We start from the raw sequence: 20,934 nt of genomic DNA on the forward strand, positions 1-20,934 counted from the left end.
TCTGGATTTTGATCACGTGACCGCGGGGATGGTGCAACGGTGGTGTGGAAAATGATAAGTCGCTTTTTTTTTCAGCACCGTTGTAACTTGAAACGGTCACTAAACAAACTACTGCAAGTCAAGGACTACCTTTAATCCTATTGATACTAGAAGTTTTGGGGTTCCTAGGAAGGCAGGGCACCCCCAGGGCAGTCATCCTCCAAGAAGCCCCAGCGTTCGGCTTTGGAACTAGACAAGCCAACATTGCATTTTTTTTAATGCTTTTTTCCCCCTCTCCGTAGGATGGGAGATTAAAGAGAGAAACGATTTCCACTGCTGTAAATCTCAGGTCTCCAACAGGAATCTAATTGGTTTCCTTCTCCTCTCCCCTTGGACACCCTTCTGCGTCTTCCCCCCGCCCCCCCCTATCCCAATCCTGCCCCCTCAGGGCCCATCCAGGAGTTCCGGAGGCCCCTCACCAACGCCGAGCGGATGCGGAACCGGAGGATGAGGAACCGGAAGCAGCGCCTGGAGACCAGCATGCAGCTGGTGGAGTCGGCCTCTCGGGCCCCTTCGATGCTGTTGGATGCCATGCGGGGCCTGCACTGTCACGATCTGAAGGCCTTCGAGAGGGCCAGGCAGGAAGAGAGGCAGTACCGCAAGCAGGAGCGGCGGCAGGATCGCGCCACGGCCCAGCTGATGGTCGACGCCATTGAGCGTTCCCACGGCGACCTGGCGGAGTTCCTGGGAAGGCAGACCTCCACCATGGCCGCCATTGCAGAGGTGTTTACGGGTCAGAGGTCACCTGCCCAAGGCGCCTATGCCAACTACAGCTCTTACACAGGGTACGGCAACCCGCCCTGGGGCCCTCCGGAGCCTGGAGCTCCAGTACCGTCCGGCCACGTCCCTGGCATGCCTTCCGAGCCGGTGACCGGTCCGGTCGTCCCTTGCCCGGTGCCTCCTGTGGCCTTGCCTGGTGGCAGCGGTGACCCAGTCCTGGAGCCATCTCCCACCGTTGGACCCATTGAGGCTGCTGCGCCTGACTCCCCAAAGCCTTCCACTTCTGATGCCGCTTCCCGTGGCCTTGATGCCAGGCCCGGCAGGGGCACCAAAAGGAAGACGTGGGACTGAGGACACGTAGCTCGCTCTTAAAAAAAAAAACCTGGTAGTTTTTCAATTTGATTTCCCGTTGCGAGCCCGGCAGACATCCCCCCACTGTGTGTGTCTCTCTCTCTCTTTCTGTCCCTAGTGTGTTAGGAGGACAGCCCATCTATCTATGCAAGAAAGTGTAAGGCAGAGCTTCAGGCCCGTAAGAAGGATTGCTGCCGGCTTCCAAGTCCACGTGGTTGCAGATGATAAAAGAAAAGAAAGCAGCAAAGAGTTTGATCTGTGGGAGGTGGGACTAAATAACAGTGCAGCTTTGGGGCAAGTTGCATTTGCCCATCTGCAAAATAGTCACTTGTTTACATAGTCACTTAAACAGCAGATAACTATTAAGGTCATTTTACTTCTCCGGTAATTAAAAGAAGGGCGGTGGGAATTGTATCAGCTCTTCAAATGGCCATAAGAGGCGCTACTCGTCTTCCCATTTCTCAATTACAATTTATTTATTATATTTATTGTATGTATGTATACACACACACACACACACACACACACACACACACACACAAACACACACACACACGGCCTAATATTGAAGAACCCAGTTGGTTCCAACAATCAAAATATACAGGCTTGCAAAGTTAAAACAGTGATGGGGGGTGGGTGGGGGAAAGTACAGTATTTACTGAGCTGCTGCTTTTGAGGGAGATCCCTTTTATACCCATTTTGCAGATGGGAGGGCAGGGACTGAGGCTGGAGGATTCGAGGTGTGCTAAATGTTTTTAAATCAAAACATCTGGAGCTTAGGTCCCAGCCCGACCTCCAAAATGGTGGCTTCTGACTTCATGGGCAGATCCTTTGTAACCTCTGGAATACACCCCCCCACACACACACACCCCTTTTTGGCAGATCTTAAATCAGGCTGGATTGCTGAAAAACATTTTAACATTCCTCTCCCAAGTCTCAGTTACATCGGGCTGTCTTGTTTTTCTAGATCCTAATACTGTTTTTTCTTTTTTTTAAAAAAAAATGTGCACCGTTGTTTGGTTCTACAGCGAGGGAGGACATCTTGAAATAAATGGCTATTTCTGGCAGGCTAACTTTATATTTTCCAATGTAAAGAGTTCCCAGCCCTGTTTTTTTTTAACCCTGCTTTTGCTGACAAGTTAGTTCTTTTTCTTCCACTTCAAAAAATAAAATAAAAAAACACCCACCCACCCCCCAAAAAAATCCAGTAAACTGAACATTAGCCAGCCTGTTGCCTGTATTCTGGACGTAGCATTTTACACCTCCGGTTGAAACGGACAGCAAAAGAACCACGACTTTCCTGCTCTTGTTTCTCATTTGTGCGTTTGGGGTTTTTTGTGTGTTTTTTAAAGCTCACTTTGTCCCCAATGCGCTGGGTAGAAAGGCTTCAAAATTAGCCGGGGGTGATGGCAAGGCCCACCATTTTCCGATCTTAAATGACTTTTGGCGTTGCAAGGTAAAAGTCCTGCTGAGCCCAGGAAGTGATTTAAGTTGGGGGATGAACGGCTGGCCTGGATCAAGGAGCCCAAACCACAATTCCAGCTACGTCTGAGGATCTCGAGGCTTGTCTCCCAATTTCCTGCTCTCAATTAGTGCTCTTTAGCCAGCCAGCTGCAGCGTGGCTGGGGTGCCCATGTTTATACGTGCAAATAAATAAAACTAGATTGTCCAAGACTGCCCTTTTGCCTCTGTAGCACAGTCATCCCTTTGAGGCAGTGGTAGCGAACCTACGACATGCGTGCCAGAGGCGGCACTCGGAGCCCTCTCTGTTGGCACGTGTGCCACCACCGCCAGCTGCAGGTCCACCAGGCCTCCGAAACCTGGAGAAGGAGCCCCACCCAGCACATAGGGGGTGAAGCAGCCAACTAGCAAGCTCGAGTAGAGGTGGTAGAGCAGAGGTGACCAAACATTGTCGATTGGTGCAGGGCTTTTCAACCAGTGGTACGGGTACCACCTGTGGTACATTGGCACCTGGCAGGTGGTACGCGACCATCCTAGAATAGTGGTAGCAGGGGAGGGGAATGAGCTGAGCCAGTGGCAGCACCGCACAAACCTGAGCGAGAGACGGCTGGAGCTGCAGGGCTGTCAGGGCTCAGCGGAAGCGCCAGGATCAGCGCCAGGCTCCAGCTGGAGCTCGGCGCTGATTCTGGCGCTTCTGAGCCCAGAAGAAGCACCAGTCAGCTGGAATGTTGCAGCATCTCCAAGGTCTTGTGATTTACATTCAGACGCTTGGCAACTGATTCATATTTATGATGGTCACAGTGTCCCAGGGTCATGTGAAGTGACCAAAACCTGCTGCAACCACCCAGCAGAGGGGTAGGGGGAAATAACCAAACACCCCCCACTCCAGCCCCACTGCCAATCCTCAACAGAAATGCTCACAACAATGAAAACCTCAAAACAGGAGGAAGAGCGTTGCCGGGCAGGCAGGCAGGTGTCTTGCTCGGCTGTGGCTTGGGGGACACTTTTTTCAGTGCCATTGTAAGTTCAAACAGTCACTAAGCGAACTGTTGTAAGTCGAGGACTACCTGTACTTCATCACTTTTTTCCTTTTTTGTTTTTCGGTCACCACGTTTTTGACGCCTTGCTAGGCGACGTGGTACTCGGATATTGCCATATCTTAAAAGTGGTACAATGAGTGAAAAGGTTGAAAAGCCCTGGATTGGTGGACTGGAAGAAAAGGGGAAAGGAAGCATTTTACATGCGTGCACGCGGGGCCGCGAGCACGCATGCGCTGCAAATGGGGCGGGGCTAGTGCCTGCATGATACTCGCTAGCCCTGCCCTGTTGCAGGGTGTATCTGCATCCTGCAGCGCTGCGGCAGCCGTTTTTGCACCCTCGGGTTTTGCATGCCGGAGGTGGCACTCAGAGGCGCCTCCCTGCCCCCCCCCCCGAGGGCACCACAATGCTGATGCAGCCCTGGCACTTAGCGATAAATAAGTGGGTTTTGGGTTGCGGTTTGGGCACTCAAGTCTCTAAAAGGTTCGCCATCACTGCTTTGAGGCATCCAAGTGCCCCTGCCCCCCAGGAGAAATGCGGGTCACCTTTTCTCAAAGCAACAGGGAAAGGGGGTGGGAAATGTTCCATTGGTGGCAAAGGGAGGAAATTGGATTTTGGTGGCTTGGGCAGGTTTATTTTTTATTTTTTTATTTTAATTCCATTTATATCCCGCCCTTCTCCGAAGACTCAGGGCGGCTTACAAGCTTAGCAGTAGCCTTCATTCTATGTATATGCCTGCTTATTAGGGCTTTCACACACACCCCAAGCGGCATTATTACAAAGTCAGACGGATCCAGAGGTTTGCATCTCTCCAGAACCAGGGCTAGAAATGGGAGAGGCCTTCCAGCTACTGGAAGAGTCAGATGCTCTTTTTCCTTATTCTATCTGCAAAAGAGAGGGAACTGCAGCCTCTGCACCCCAAACTCCTTGGTGCCAATTGGGCCCGGAGAAAGCAAGTGGATGGGAGAACAGGACCCCTTGTTTTTTGTCTATTCCCCCTCCCTCCCAAAAAAATCTGGAACTGATATTACGTTTAATAATTCCACTGTGGAAAAATGTCTGCTAGCAATTTTTTTTTTAAAAAAGGCCTGGGTCCTTTAAAATTAGAGCAGAAGAGAGAAGTGCAATGAACAGCAAGCAGAATAACAGAGTTGGAAGGGACCGTGGAGGTCTTCTAGTCCAACCCCCTGCTCAGGCAGAAGACCCTATACCATTTCAGGCAAGTGGCTGTCCAGTCTCTTCTTGAAAACCTCCAGTGATGAAGCACCCACAACCTCTGAAGGCAAGTTGTTCCACTGATTAATTGTCCTCACTGTTCGGAAGTTTCTCCTTAATTCCAGGTTGTTTCTCTCCTTGATTAGTTTCCATCCATTGTTTCTTGTCTTGCTTTCTGGTGTTTGGGAAAGTAAGTTGACCCCCTTTTCTTTGGGGCAGCCCGTCAAATATTGGAACATTGCTATCCTGTCACCCCTCGTCCTTCTTTTCTCTAGACTGCCCATGCCCAATTCCTGCAACCGTTCGTTTTTATTATTATTAAAGAGTTTTACAAAAAAGATTTTACAATACATACCTCCAAAACCCACCCACCCCAAACCACCCCCCTTCTCCCCCCTTCCCAGAGCTAAATACAGGGTTATAGATATAATAATCATATTCTAACTAAAAATTATCCATAATATAAAATTAACCAAATTCATAATGTGCTTTAACTCCCCTTTAACATAGATACATACAAAGTACTAAACTAAAATTAATAACAATATCCCTCTAAAATCTACTCATAAGCTAAATGGAACTTTTTAGTCCCATATAATAAAATCTATCCATCTCCTCCAAACTGAAATATATCTTTCTTGTGAATGATCCTTCAAATAAGCAGAAATCTTAGACATTTCTGCAAGATTCGATACTTTAAACACCCATTCTTCTATAGTAGGCAAACTATCCTTCTTCCAGTATTGTCCCACCAGTAACCGTGCTGCTGTTATCAAATTCAACATCAAATTGGTTTCTTTAACATCACAATCTACAACAATGCCCAATAAAAACAATTGCGGAGAGAACTTTATCTTTCTCTTAAAAATCTTTTGAATGTTCCACCAAATTTTAACCCAAAAAGCTTTTATATTTCTGCAAGTCCACCACATATGAAAATAGGTGGCTTCTAAACTACCACAACTCCAGCATTTAGACTGTAAGTTAGGATACATGTTAGACAACATTTTGGGATCCAGATGCCATCATTTGAAACAAAAAGAGAAACTTCGGCAGAACATTCATTTTAACAACTGCGATTCTTCCCAGTAAAGATAATTGTAATTTTTTCCAATTATTTAAATCCCTTTGTATCTTCAACCATAATGTTTCATAGTTATTCTTATATAATTTTACATTTGAAGCTGCAATATACACTCCCAAATACTTAACCTTTTTTACTATTTCAAAACCTGTTAATTTAATTTAATTTAATTCAATACTAACATATCTCCCTTGTTTGTCCGATTCAATTAATCTAGCCGAAAAATCTTTTCTTAAATAAATGACCACTCCAGCCTTCTTGTCCAGAGCAAAAGATGCAAAATGTGTTCCCAATCGGGAATTAGCCAGATACTTTTGGTCTTTTAATGCAATATGTGTCTCTTGTAAACAAACAATGTCATTTTTATGTTGTTTCAAATAATAAAATACTTTCTTTCTTTTCTGTGGTGAATTTAAGCCATTAACATTCCATGTCAGGAACTTCACCATCTCTGGTGACCAGGAGCCTTTGGAACATAGCCTGAAGATCACCTGTTGCTCTCTTTGGACGTGCTCCTCCCACAGGCTCTGAAACAGCCGCATCTTGCGTAGTTAGACCAGATACAAGCTTCTGTTTTTGCTCTTTTTCCATACGCTTGTATGTAGCCCTAGTCATCCTCTGTTCTTTCGGGTCCTCCTTTAACGCCAAACTCTGCTCCATAATCTCAGCCTGCCGCATCTCCTCAAGAGGCAATGACATTGCCCCTTCACTCAATTGTTTGTCTTCTTGTCTTACTTCTATTCTTTTAACTCGAGGAGACGGTGGTGAGCCTGCTTTAAGGACCTTAGTATAAAAATCTTTTGCTTTTAAAATTGTATTCAACCTGTACCTTGTCCCTGCATAATTCACCACAATTCCATTGGGTATTTCCCATCTAAACTGAATTTGTCGCTTCTTAAGCTCATCGGACAGAAAAGTGAAATCTTTCCTTTTTCTAAGAATTTTTGGAGGTATCTCCTTTAAAATTATAATATCTTGGCCTGCAATTTGAAATCTTTCCCGATAAAAAGCCTGGATAATAGAATTTCTAGTTGATCTCCTGGAAAAGTAAATCACTACATCTCTAGGTAAATTTTTCTGTTCAGTATGTGCAGCCAAGCCCTGAAGTGCAAGCACTATATCCTCCCTCATCTGTTTGTTTTCATTAACAAATTCTTCCTTTGTTTCCTTTATTTCTTGCTGTAATACTTGTGTTAATACTTGTGTTGACTGCATCACAACTTGCTGAATGTCTGCCAATGTAAATGCAGGTGGTGGTGGGGAAGGTGGTTGTACTGTAGGTTGCGTTGTAGTCTGCCCTGCAGCTTGTGGTAAAGGTGAAGAAATAACACTTTTAGAGATTGTAGGGCCTCCCCCACGCCTCGCAGCCATCTCTTAGGTTTCGATTTCCTCTTTCTCCCAGCAGAATCAAAGTTCAAAAAGAAAAAAAGAAAAAAGAAAGGAGAAGGGAGAAAAAATAAAAGTTTTTCTCCCAAAGTTCCTTATCCTTCAATAAAAAAAAAGGACAAGCTTTCAAATACACAAAATCGGATACTGGGTAGAATCAGTTGCAAATTGTATCTCTTGCTATGTTGCAAAATATAACAATTTTCCAAAACAGTCAATTCACACAAGAAAGCAACATTCCAGCACCATTTTTACTCCATTTCCATCAGCTTAAAACTTGAAGAAGATAATGAGTCTGAGTTAAAGTTAAAATCCAACTTGAAAATTCAAATCCTCCTGCTTCGCTCTGCCTGCTTCTCAAAGAAAAAAAATACAGTCCCATCTAAGCAGCAGATGTAGTTGTCGTGTCTAGTTCCACTCCTTTATGGAGTGAAAGCGTCCTGGGAGCGGAGAAAGCCTGGGCTCTGAGGGAACTCACTCTGTTAGCCCCCAAACTCGTTGGGGGAATCACAGAGGAGCTCTGTTGTTGTTAGTTGTGAAGTCGTGTCCGACCCATCGCGACCCTATGGACAATGTTCCTCCAGGCCTTCCTGTCCTCTACCATCTTCTGGAGTCCATTTAAGCTCACACCTACTGCTTCAGTGACTCCATCCAGCCACCTCATTCTCTGTCGTCCCCTTCTTCTCTTGCCCTCAATCTTTCCCAGCATTAGGCTCTTCTCCAGTGAGTCCTTCCTTCTCATTAGGTGGCCAAAGTATTTGAGTTTGAGCTTCAGGATCTGGCCTTCTAAAGAGCAGTCAGGGTTGATCTCCTCTAGGACTGACCGGTTTGATCGCCTTGCAGTCCAAGGGACTCGCAGGAGTCTTCTCCAGCACCATAGTTCAAAGGCCTCAATTCTTTGGCGCTCAGCCTTTCTTATGGTCCAGCTTTCACTGCCATACATTGCAACTGGGAAGACCATAGCCTTGACTATACGCACTTTTGTTGACAGGGTGATGTCTCTGCTTTTTAGTGTGCTGTCTAGATTTGCCATGGCTTTCCTCCCCAGGAGCAAGCGTCTTTTAATTTCTTGGCTACAGTCCCCATCTGCAGTGATCTTGGAGCCCAGGAAAATAAAATCTGTCACTACCTCCATTTCTTCCCCATCTATTTGCCAGGAATTGAGAGGGCCGGATGCCATGATCTTGGTTTTCTTAATGTTAAGTTTCAACCCAACTTTTGCACTCTCCTTCTTCACTCGCAACAAGAGGCTCTTTAGTTCCTCTTCACTTTCTGCCATTAGAGTGGTATCATCTGCATATCTTAGGTTGTTGATGTTTCTTCCGGCAATCTTAACTCCAACTTTTGATTCATCTAGCCCTGCCTTTCTCATGATGTGCTCTGCATATAAATTAAATAGGCAAGGCGACAGTATACAGGAGCTCTACCTCTACCCAAACAAGCTCGCTTCTCCTTCTCCCGAGGGAGAGACTTTGGCGCCACGGGACAGCTGATTTTCGCTGCCTCCGGGCGCTCTAACGCATCCCAAGATCGGGCGGCTTCAGAAACGCCGCCATTCGGTGCGGCAGCGCTACCGGAAGGCCCCTGCAACCGTTCTTCATATGTTTTAGCCTCCAGCCCTCTGATGATCTTTGTTGCTCTTTTATGTGCTTTTTCAACATTTTTTTTATAATATGTTGACCAAAAATGGATGCAGTATTCTAGGTCTTAGTAAGCAAGATGAGTTGGGGACAAAACATTTTTTTGCTGCAGCTCAGTCCTAGCAAGCTGCTGGGTTTAATATCTAGGAGGTATATTTTGTTGGGATGTGACCTGCTTGCTTCCCTAAAGTACATGGCAATCCCTTTGTGTGTAAAACGCTGATATGATAGCAACAACACTCATCATCATCATCATCATCAGAAGAAGTTGGAAGGGACGTTGGAGGTCATCTAGTCCAACCCCCTGCTCAGGCAGGAAACCCTATACCATTTCAGACAAGTGGCTGTCCAGTCTCTTCTTAAAAACTTCCAGTGTTGGAGCATTCACCACTTCTGGAGGCAGGTTGTTCCACTGGTTAGTTGTTCTAACTGTCAGGAAGTTTCTCCTTAGTTCTAGGTTGCTTCTCTCCTTGGTTAGTTTCCATCCATTGCTTCTTGTCCTGCTTTCAGGTGCTTTGGAGAATAGCTTGACTCCCTCTTCTTTGGGGCAGCTCAACCTTCTCCCTGACATCCTTGCTTTCTATTCACAGCAACGAGCGTATTTTGCCTTGTGAGTCCTCATCTGCAGCCTGAGCTGGTTGAGTCCTCAAAGGCCTGTTTTTCTTGCCACACCAAGGAGGGGCCTCTCCAGAAGGATCCTGGATGAGGTCCTGGTGGCCTAGCAAGGAAATTGGTGCATGTAATGGCACACATGTGTATTATTTTCCCAGAATCCTCTGCAGAGGATCATTTCCCCAAATCCTTTGCTGCAGGGGTCCCCAACCCCTTGTCCGTGGACCACTACTGGGCTGCGGCGGGCCAGGAACCAGGCCCACAAACAAAGCCCCATCCTCGAGATGCAGGCCGCACACAAAACCACACCCCCTCCAGTCCGTGGAAAAACCTCTCTCCACGGAAACAGTCCCAGGTGCCCAAAAGGTTGGGGACCTCTGCTTTGCTGCACCCAACACTTCTGCAAGAGACACTCAGAGGTACTTTTTCAACCTCGCCAAGTTTAAGAGGTACAAACATGGCTGGCTGGGGAATTCTGGGAGTCCACACGTCTTAAAGTTGTGGAGGTTGAGAAACTGCTCAGGGGTTTTCTTGCAGAACTTTCCCCATGAAAATAGTTCCCCGGAGGCAAAAAAGTTTGAAAGCCAGGATCCTCAGGCTAACATGCTTTCAGACATCCGAGCAGTCTAAGGAAAAGTAGCGTTTTGAAACTCTTTAGCAAGATTCATCCAAAAGGACATACTTTACCTGATCTTATTTTCCTCCTACACCCAGACCACCCCTATATATCTTTACAGTATGGAAGGTTGTTTAAACAGGTTTTTTTTAAAAAATGCAGAATCGCTCTTGGATTGTTTTTTTTTTCTTCAAGTTTTGAAAATATCCAATAAAGTTTGTAAATTTCAGGATGTGGTCTTGCTGTCTCCTGTATCATTTCTGCTATTTCTGCTGAAGCTTAATACCAGCCTTTTCAAGTGGATGCTCCTTCTTCTCCAGAAGTAGCTGAAGAAAATTTTAAAATTGGGAAGGTAATCATGGAAGACTAGGCTGAGGAAAACCCCTCAGGATGGACTAGAGCAGGGATAGGCAACCTCGGCTCTTTTATGACTCATGGACTTCAACTCCCAGAATTCCTGAGTCAGCATAGCTGACTCAGTGTGGGGTAGGCAACCTCTGCTCTTTTATGACTCATGGACTTCAACTCCCAGAATTCCTGAGCCAGCTATTCCTGAGTTCTGGGAGTTGAAGTCCATGAGTCATAAAAGAGCCGAGGTTGCCTACCCCTGGACTAGAGGTTACCTCATGAGGTCTGGTTTCTTAATATCAAAAAAATATTTCCAAAACACCTTTCTTCCCACCAGGACCTTCAGTATAATGTACGTCTTCGAAAAGCAACTGAATAAAAGCAATTAAAATGCGGTAAAAGCAATTTCTGTATTTCAATAATGTGACCTGCTTATTTAAAATGAGAACCAGTTTAGTGCAGTGGTTAAAAATAGCAGGCTAGAAACTGTATATCCTCCAGAGCTTCAAGCTAATCCCTTTTGGAGACCTGGATCGGAAGAAGAAGAAGAAGAAGAAGAAGAAGAAGAAGAAGAAGAAGAAGAAGAAGAAGAAGAAGAAGAAGAAGAAGAAGAAGAAGAAGAAGAAGAAGAAGAAGAAGAAGAAGAAGAAGAAGAAGAAGATCATGCTTTGGTGAGGACTACAACCAAGATGTTAAAATTGCAAGGAAGGAAATTTAAAGTTAGATACCAAGAGGAATTTTTCAATAGTTTGAGCCAGGGGAACTGGCTGCTCCATGAACTGGCGAGTCCTCCTCTACCAGATATCTTCAAAGCTAAAAAGTCATCTGTCAAAAGATGTTATAGTGGAGCCTACACTATAAGAGCGTTCTCTGTGGGCACGCCGGCCCTATGGAACCAACTCCCTATGGAACTTAGGACTGCCCCCGACCTTCGTTCATTCCGCAGGGACCTGAAAACTTGGCTCTTTGAGCTGTCTGGCCCAGGCTGAGGGGTTTTAATTTGTATTGGGTTTTAGTTTTAAATTTCAGGGACTTCATTTAATTAATTGTCTTAATCTGATTTTAATTTTTGTATGTTTGTTTTAATCCTCCCTGTACACTGCCCTGAGTCCTCCGGGAATAGGGCGGTATATAAATTTAATAAAATAAAATAAATACACTGAGGAAGGGGTTGAGCTAGATGATCTCAAGAGAACTCTGATCTGCTCTAAAGACACTTTCCGTCTTAGTATTTTTTCTTCTTCTCTGAAAGCAGTTAAATTCTTAATAACAACTTTAGTTAGAAATCCAATTGTATTAGTGGTTCTGTCATTTGCAGACTGGGATGTGAAAGGGGATACGATAACCTTTTCAATTTTATTACTATTTTAATATAGCCATTAAAATGGAACCCTTTGTTCTTGATTCCATTAAGGCAGGGGTCTTCAAACCTGGCCCTTTTATGACTTGTGGACTTCAACTCCCAGAATCCCTCAGCCAGGCATGCTGGCTGAGGAATTCTGGGAGTTGAAGTCCACAAGTCATAAAAGGGCCAAGTTTGAAGACCCCTGCATTAAGGCATGGAAAACAGTTTTGGCTGTTTGGAAACAAGCAGAAGCAGCATGATGACAACTGATGATCCACAGTAATGATAATGCCAATCTTAAGTCTTTCCAGTGCAGGAATTAGAATGGTAAAACAATCGGATGTTTAATCCTTGAACAGATTTTGCTTTCAAACTTTCAAAACTTCCTTATTCTTTACCATCTAAAAAGGCAGCAGTTAAATGGGCTTGTTAGATCACTTCCTGCCCCCCCATTTTAAATATCTATTACCAGAAGTTCTTAATGTGCAAGGTTTGCATACACACCAACCCCCCCCCTCCCCTACACAGAGCTGACAACAGATCAATAAAGAAAAACACTAGCCCTCATTGTAACTGTCAGTTATATTATTCAGCGTTAGCTTTTTCCAATGGAGAAAAAAAAATCAATTACACGTTGTCGGCTGTTGCAAAGTAACTCAAGCCCTGGTGCTCAGGTTTCATTAATTCTCGTCTGACACGGTACATTCAACAAGGCAGACTTCATTTCTGCAATCACTTTTTTTTTTTTTAAAAATGTCACTTCTACCAAATACGAGGAAGTCCTGGAACTGATAATTTTGTAAGAGAACTTCAAACTGCAGGAGGTGGCAGGACCTGGCTGAATGTCTTGAGCTCAGAAGTTAAAGCAGGCTGGAATCTTGTTCAGGTCTGGACAAAAGGCCACCAGGAGAGCCAGAGCTGTAAGCTGGGAAAGACCTCAGTAAAAAAAGGCAAACCGCAAAAACTCTTTCTGTGTTTCGTCAAGAAAAATGCAGAGTCCGTAGGTGTCAAACCCGACTCCCGAGTTAACTTTACACTTTGTAAGGTAAAGGTAAAGGTTCCCCCGCACATGCGTGCTAGTCGTTTCCGACTCTAGGGGCCGGTGCTCATCTCCGTTTCAAAGCCGAAGAGCCAGCGCTTGTCCGAGGACGTCTCCGTGGTCATGTGGCCGGCATGACTAGACGCCAGAGGCGCACGGAACGCTGTTACCTTCCCACCGGAGTGGTCCCTATTTTTCTACTTGCATTTTTTACGTGCTTTCGAACTGCTAGGTTGGCAGAAGCTGGGACAAGTAACAGGCGCTCACTCTGTTACGCGGCACTCGGGATTCGACCCGCCAAACTGCCGACCATCTGATCGACAAGCTCAGCGTCCTAACCCACTGAGCCACCGTGTCCCTATGTTACACTTTTATTACACTTTGTAGTATAGCGTAATTCTCTCTCAATCTCATCACTGGAGAACAATTATGGAAGAAATGCTCAGGAAGAAATTTCCAAGGGGATTTTGACTGCGTGGAATGTGAGAATAAAACTCCTTAGGTAAGGAAAAGAATCAAGAGACGTTCAAAAACAGGAGAGGTGGGTGGGGTGGGTGGGGGGGGGAGAGAGTGGAAGTAATAGGAGTCAGAATAGCTGTTCACTTTTGAACCTCACAAACAAAATCTTTATATTCAAGTGACATTACTAACAGCTGGATTCTGAATCCTGAATATGCTAGACAGTTGTATATTTGCATTATTTTTTTTGCAAAATCTTCCTTCCTTCCTTCCGACAGCTCTCTGTGCAAGGACGTTCATCTTCTCACAGCTTATTATCTTCTTTATGGCTTAAAACAGGGGTATCAAAGTTTGGTAACTCTGAGACTTTGTGGACTTCAATTCCAGACAAGAATTGGGAATTCCGGGAGTTGGAAGTCCACAGGTCTTAAAATTGCCAAGACTGACTACCCTTGACTTAAAGGCTAAGAAACCCATCTAATTTGTTTTTCAGCATGTGCAAAATTTAGCCCTCGACGCTTCTGTTTGCTTAAGGAGCACAAACACATCCTTAAAAAAACTTGCTCTCAATGGCACCTTAATAGCTGACTTCTCTTGCAACTCACTTTTTTAAAAAAAGGTTTCACCTCTGGTCACAAATATCAGCGTATCCCTGGTTATAAAACATGCTTTCGAATTAAGCTGTTAAAAAAAAAGATCAACATGGGATTCAAAAAACATTAATATCTTAGTTAAGGACACCCTGTGAATGGGACAGGAGAAGCAGAAACAGGTGTGTGTGTGTGTGTGTGTGTTATTCTCCACATTCCTCTTATTCTCCTGATCATATTGTTTTTAACATTTGTCAGGGAGCGAGGCTGAATGTTAAGGACTGTAACTGCTACCAGGCCAAAATTAGGGCACTGCTGACACGTTTTGTGTCCGTGCTTATTCTGTGTGTCATAAGCTGGGAAATGGAAATGACTACATATAGTGGGGAATGCAGAGACCTGAAGCAAAAATTTGGATAATCTTCGTTTCCTTATGCTGAAAAAAAAGGACTTTCCAAAATTTCTGTATGCTGCTTGCTGGTCTTTCTGACAGTAATAAAATTATATTTTTTAATCTGATTAAAGGCACCTTCTCTGCCCCCAGAGCTGTACAAATTGGATGAGTAAAATGGCCATTAATACTGGAGGAGACAGAAAAACACTTGTGTTTTTCCCCCCAGTTTGTTTTTAAAGATGTTGTATAAAGCTTTGGGACTCTAAACCCCCCCCTTTCTTCTTCTTCTTCTTTTTTATCCTGGATAAAAGGGGTTTTGCACTGGATGCTGTCGTCTTTCAACCGCCGGGCTGTTTCGGCATCTCTATCATCATCTTCTCCAAAGGCAAAATCAGGAACTGGAAGACAGGAACGGCCTTATGTGAAGAAATTGTCTGTAGGCAAAGAGAAAAGACAGGCAATCCTCAGCTTACCACCATAATGGAGTCTGCCAGCTGCCTGCAATTAGTGCAGGTTCGCATCCCACCAGGCTCAAGGTTGACTCAGCCTTCCATCCTTCCGAGGTAGGTAAAATGAGGACCCAGATTGTTGGGGGCAATTAAGCTGACTTTGTAATAATGCCGCTTGGGGTGTGTGTGTGAAAGCCCTAATAAGCAGGCATATACATAGAATGAAGGCTACTGCTAAGCTTGTAAGCCGCCCTGAGTCTTTGGAGAAGGGCGGGATATAAATGGAATTAAAATAAATAAATAAATAAATAAAATGGTCAAAAAACAGGCAACCCATGTGACTGACCTGATTTTTATGGCTCTGCTGTTCCAGTCGTTAACTGGACCGATGGTTCATTACGGACCAGTTTTGCCAGCAACCAGAAGTAAATGTCTGTTTTTTGGCAAAGCTGTCACAAAATGGGGCCACATGACTGCAAGACGCTGCAAGTGGCCATAAATGCAAGCTGGTTGCTGAGAGGCCGACACGTGGTCATGTGGAATCAACCTGCTGCCTCTTGAGCACACCTGGGTATTTTACGGTGCCACATCTGGTCCTTTGGCTTTCCCTGTCTGGCCTGTGTGGATTACTTTTATTTCAAAAGCAACTGTTTTTTACAAAAATGTACACATGTATATTTACGCACCCTCACAAACAGCCCTATTGATTCGGCCCTCCACAACAGTCCCGTATCAAAATTAATTGCCCAGCCCAGTTCTTGCGAATCTACCTCATTGCTACGTTTCAGCACAGGCTTATCTTGACCTTGGACTTGCCTAGACTAAAGGATAGCCTTCTATATGTTCCCATCTTTATTTGCATGAAGGAGCATACAATCAGATATGAGTTCCTGCCAGCATTGTACAAGATGATGGCTGGAGCAGAGTTTTTAAATACACTCACAGAATGAAATGAAATGAACCTTTATTGTCAAAGTACAACTATGTGTACATTGAGATTAGCTGAGCCTCCCTTCGTGCTCCCTCCCCCCCACCCCCAACACACAGTGACAACAAACCCTCCATCTTACTACACCATGTGAACCAACTACACCACACACGGGCCTCCCGAGTCAATTCTGCATAAAATTCACAAAAGTTTTTTCTCATTCAAAAGCCTAACAGCCCACGGATAAAAGCTGTTTTTCAGCCTGTTGGTGCGGCTGGCTATACGCCTGTATCTCCTACCCGATGGTAGGAGAGTAAAGAGGGTGTGAGTCATCCCTGAGAATTTTCCTCACTCTTCCAAGGCAGCGAGCCCTGGCGAGGTCATCCATTGGTGTTAGGGGACAGCCCACAATGTCTTGTGCTGTACTCACCACCCTCTGTAATACTTTCCTATCTGCGGCTGTCAGACCAGCATACCAAACCACAATACCATACGAAAGGACACTCTCTATAGTAGACTGGTAAATATAGGACTTTGCCACACAAAAGACAAAACAGCTTAGTAGATCCCAAAGCCATGCCTTTCTCCCTTTCCAGCTCATAAAAAAAACTTCCCAGAACCCCTTGGGAGTGTTTCTACAGCCATAAACTAACTTGTTCAACCTGAGTATCCATTTGGCTCAGAGAATTCTCCAGCCAGCTGGGCCATTCACGAGAATAAAGTCCACCCAGGTGGAAGGCCGCCATCTTGGAGAAAGAAGCCACAAAGCCTCATAGGATGGTGTGTGTTTTTAAGTGAAATCCATTGATCCTACTAACCAGATTCAATCCATTTTTCCCCCTCAAGCGTTCTTGCTTTTTGAAACTATCCCAGGCTGTAAGGAAGCATCTCTGTCAGAGCTGCGTGATAAGACATCACGGACTATCTCAAGGCCACTCTGTGGTTGATTTTCTGCCAGATCTTCGGCTCTCACGTTGCCACCTAGTAAGAAAGAACACTCAGATGTTCAAATGTCTTGAAGGGATGGATAGTCTCAACTAAAAATTTATGGTCCATAATAAGTAGTCATTTGCTCAGCGACCATGATCACTAGGCTAATTATCATGGGACCATGACAGATTTAATGATCTCACTTGCGCTGCAGCCAGTGAATCATTCTGGTCAATAATAATAATAACAACAACAACAGCAGCAGCAACAACAATAATAATGTTGGAAGGGACCTTGGAGGTCATCTAGTCCAACCCCCTGCTCAAGCAGGAAACCCTATACCATTTCAGACAAATGGCTGTCCAGTCTATTTTAAAAACTTCCAGTGTTGGAGCATTCACAGCTTCTGGAGGCAGGTTGTTCCACTGACTAATTATTCTGTCAGAAAATTTCTCCTTAGTTCTAGGTTGCTTCTCTCCTTGACTAGTTTCCATCCATTGCTTCTTGTTCTGCTTTCAGGTGCTTTGGAGAATAGCTTGACTCCCTTTTCTTTGGGGCAGCCCCTGAGATATTGGAACACTGCTATCATGTCACCCCTCACTCTTCTCTTCGTTAAACTAGACATACCCAATTCCAGCAACCGTTCCTTATATGTTTTAGCCTCCACTCCCCTAATCATCTTTGTTGCTCTTCTCTGTACCCTTTCTAGAGTCTCAACATCTTTTTACATTGTGGTGACCAAAACTGGATGCAGTATTCCAAGTGTGGCCTTACCAAAGCATTGTAAAGTGGTATTAATACTTCACGTGATCTTGATTCTATCTCTCTATTAATGCAGCCTAGCACTGTGTTGGCTTTTTTGGCAGCTGCAGCACACAGCTGGCTCCTATTTAAGTGATTGTCCACTAGGACTCCCAAGATCCCTCTCACAGTTGCTACAGTTGCAAGGTATCACCTATACCAGGGGTAGGCAACCTCGGCTCTTTTATGACTCATGGACTTCAACTCCCAGAATTCCTGAGCCAGCCAAGCTGGCTCAGGAATTCTGGGAGTTGAAGTCCATGAGTCATAAAAGAGCCGAGGTTGCCTACCCCTGACCTATACTATACCTGTGCATTTGGTTTTTCTTGCCTAAATGTAGAACCTTATTTTTTTTCACCACTGAATTTCATTTTGTTAGATAGCGCCCAATGTTCGAGTCTGTCCAGATCCTCCTGTATCTTAAGCCTGTCTTCTGGAGTGTTGGCTATTCCTGCCAGCTTGGTGTCGTCTGCAAATTTGATGGGTTATTAAGCGAGACAACATTGTCACAACTTCTGATTTTATCGCCAGCTTCTCTGTTAACTCTGCCTGTTGCAAACCAGTTGCAAAGCCCACAAATGGCAACCCCGCGACTGTTGGATGCTGAGATGTTCATAAATACCTGCCGGTTGTGAAGTGCCTCACTGTTGACCATGTGACTGCAGGAGTGCTGCGTGGGTCATAAATGTGAGGACTGGCCATCAAGTTGTCTTTTTTTCCAGTGCCACTGTCGCTTTGAATGATCGCAAAACAAGACACTCGGTAAGCGAGGTGTTTACCTGCATGTGGTTACAGCCTCCATTGTCTAACCATTAGCTCAGCGCAAGAACTAGGGGGGAACCTCCTGGCGAAGGTGGCATGGGGCCAGTCTATTCGTGGGACTGACTTCCTCCCATCATTTCTGCTCAACCCACCAAACGTAGCAGAGAGGCCAAGCTCTGAGGTCCTCGCTATTAAACGATGTCACCCAGCCTTCGCTGGCAGCACCTGGCTTGCAGGAAAATATTTCCTCAGGACCCAGATGCCCCCCCCGCACCCTATAGGTCCGTGATGGCGAACCTTTTAGAGAGTGAGTGCCCAAACTGCAACCCAAAACCCACTTGTGTATCGTCGGGTGCCGGGTGGGCGTGGCCCATTGGGTGGGCATGGCCCATTGGGCGGGCGTGGCCCCAATGGTAATGGCAGACTGGGTGGGACTAAAAAGTTCAATCAATCAATTCCAACTTTGCGAGATCTTTTTTTCCCCCGCTAGAAGTTGATTGATTGAACCTTTTTTTTGCATACGGCGGCGGAGGCCTAAAGCGAAAAGGTTTTATAAAACCCAGCTGAAGGCCTAGGACTGGGGCGATGGCGCGTGTGCCTACAGAGATGGGTCTGCGTGCCACCTGTGGCATGCGTGTCATAGGTTTGCCACCATGGCTATAGGTCTTTTCTAAAACTGTTGACAACCATGTTGTTTCCCTCAAGCATTTGGGCTGGGAAACCTGGCTAGCCTTGTTGCTGTTGCAGGTTATTTTAAATGCTTGGGAGGTGCGGTTTGGCTGGGCCGCTGGCTTACATGCACTCCTCGACTTACAACCATTCCTTTAGTGGTCATTCAAAGTTACGACGACGCTGAAAAAAAGAGACTTATGATCATTTTTCACACTTACTGACCGTCGCAGCATCTCCATGGTCAGGTGGTCAAAATTCAGAGGCTTTGGTAGCTGGTTCACATTTATGATGGTTGCCATGTCCTGTGGGGGGTGTCACGCGATCCCCTTTTCCGACCTTCTGACAAGCGAAGTCAATGGGGAAGCCTGATTCACTTAGCAACCGTGTTACCAACTTAACAACTGCAGCCGTTCACTTAACGCGGGGCAAAACTCACTTAATAACAGTCCTCACTTAGCAACTGAAATTTTGGAGTCAATTGTGGTCGTGAGTCAAGGGCCGCCTGTAGTTAGCGTTGCTCTGGAGATCCCCTTCCCATCTTAAAGTGAAGCCGTCCAGATTCCAGACACAGTTATGATCCAACTGTTGGTTGGAAGGATACAAAGAAAACAACAACTCACAAGCATCTCTGGGTCCTGCCCCATTGTAAGGGGGAGCAGTGGGTGAACCGCGGCCTTCAGATTCTCCCTCAGAGAGGATCCAAGATGGCCCAACTCGCCCTTTGCCTCGACTCCGACTCCCTCTGTTCTCCCTTTCCTCTGACTGCTGGAGCCACCATGGGTCTCGCTGGGCGATTAAATCCGGGTTGGCGGTTAAATATTCTGGCAAGGAGGGAAAACAGAATTTAAAAACGCAGCAAGAAGAGAAGTGCTGCAAAGAGACAAAGAGAGAAAATGGCGTGGATGCTAGAACGCTGCTGCTCAAGTTTTCCTCTATTTTTTTTTATTGAAAAGTTTTACAATACATTTTTTAAATAGAAAAAAACTCCCTCCTCCCTCTCCCCAACCCTCCCTTACCCTCCCCTCCCCCCTCCCCGACTTCCCAGAGCTGAATACAGGGTATAGACTTACAAACATAAGCTAAAATATGCTAACAACAAAAATAAAATATTAAATTCTATCGCACTTTAACTCTCCATAGTCATAATTATATTACTAACAAATAACTAATAACTAATAATACATCATATAAAACCACTACTTATTCAAATGCTAAATTCCAAATGCCAAATGCTAATTTCCTGTTTTCAGCCTTATCTCAAAGGCCATCGAACAGGCTGCAGTCACACCGGACAGTTCATATATTTTCCTCCACAGTTTTCATTATTCTGTGCTCACAAAACACTCACAAATCTCACTTGGGGGGTTTGGCAGGGGAGACAAATTCTTCCACGATTGCATCGGTCATGCTCAGTCATTGGGATAAATGATTTTATTATTTGTGCCTGTTTATCGTGCTGCATTTGATATCCTCCAGATGTTTTGGACCAATAACGGTTGAACATTTTGGATACTCTTTAAGTTCAGATGTTGGACAGACAGCAGGGTGAGGAATGATGTAGATGGAAACCAAACCCTTGAAATTTTATAATCTGGTTTCCTCTAAGAGTCTTTTGTTAATGTTTTAGCAAGGTTTTCCCAAGAACACAGAACACGGCTAAAGTTCATAGAGGGCTTCTTTTTAAACTAATGTTCAAGTAAACAGTGGTAAAGTACAGAAGTAAATAAAACAATCAAGCCCTGATCAAGGAAGTATCAAGGAAAAAACAAACATTGGTAGGGCAAGCTACTGCATATAAACATGGACTAAATTCCATACTCCTTGGCACTAATAATATTATGTAGTCAGGTAAAGAAACATCTGCAAGCAAGCAACCAAGCTCAAAGAACACCAAACACTCCACAACACAAAAGTTTCTTCTGTAGCTCCTAGAGTCCTAGAGCAGTGCTATCAGATCAGTAGTACAAGCTGAGTGGCTCTGGATGACCACTAGATGGCAGCAGAGAGATACAAAACACTTTAATACTTTGCTGCCATCTAATGGTTGTCCAGAGTT

General features: G+C 45.0%; 2 protein-coding genes across 3 annotated transcripts in view; one reads left to right on the forward strand and one right to left on the reverse strand.

The window, feature by feature from the left end:
- The window catches only part of LOC308663940 (uncharacterized protein), a 27,669-nt gene extending 12,478 nt beyond the window's left edge, over nt 1-15,191 (forward strand). The window contains exons 5-6 of one of the 2 annotated variants that reach the window (XR_014025548.1): nt 428-1,375; nt 14,648-15,191. Coding sequence is in view for 1 of the 2 variants with exons in the window: in XM_081320761.1 (XP_081176887.1) it covers nt 428-1,110 (683 nt within the window). In the remaining variant the exon portion in view is untranslated. Of the gene's footprint in view, nt 1-427; nt 2,785-14,647 lie in introns of those variants that run through there. The other variant, XM_081320761.1, reaches the window with a different exon arrangement.
- Nucleotides 12,419-20,934, reverse strand: part of LOC308663938 (uncharacterized protein) — a 20,635-nt gene continuing 12,119 nt past the window's right edge. Inside the window, exons 7-9 of the mRNA XM_081320758.1 lie at nt 19,499-19,699; nt 16,532-16,694; nt 12,419-14,770 (exon numbers count right to left, since the gene is read on the reverse strand). Coding sequence (XP_081176884.1) covers nt 16,555-16,694; nt 19,499-19,699 — 341 coding nt within the window. The 3' untranslated portion in view covers nt 12,419-14,770; nt 16,532-16,554. The remainder of the gene's footprint in view (nt 14,771-16,531; nt 16,695-19,498; nt 19,700-20,934) is intronic.

Source organism: Vipera berus, assembly GCF_964194415.1.
Source record: "Vipera berus genome assembly, chromosome: 2".
NCBI lineage: Eukaryota > Metazoa > Chordata > Lepidosauria > Squamata > Viperidae > Vipera > Vipera berus.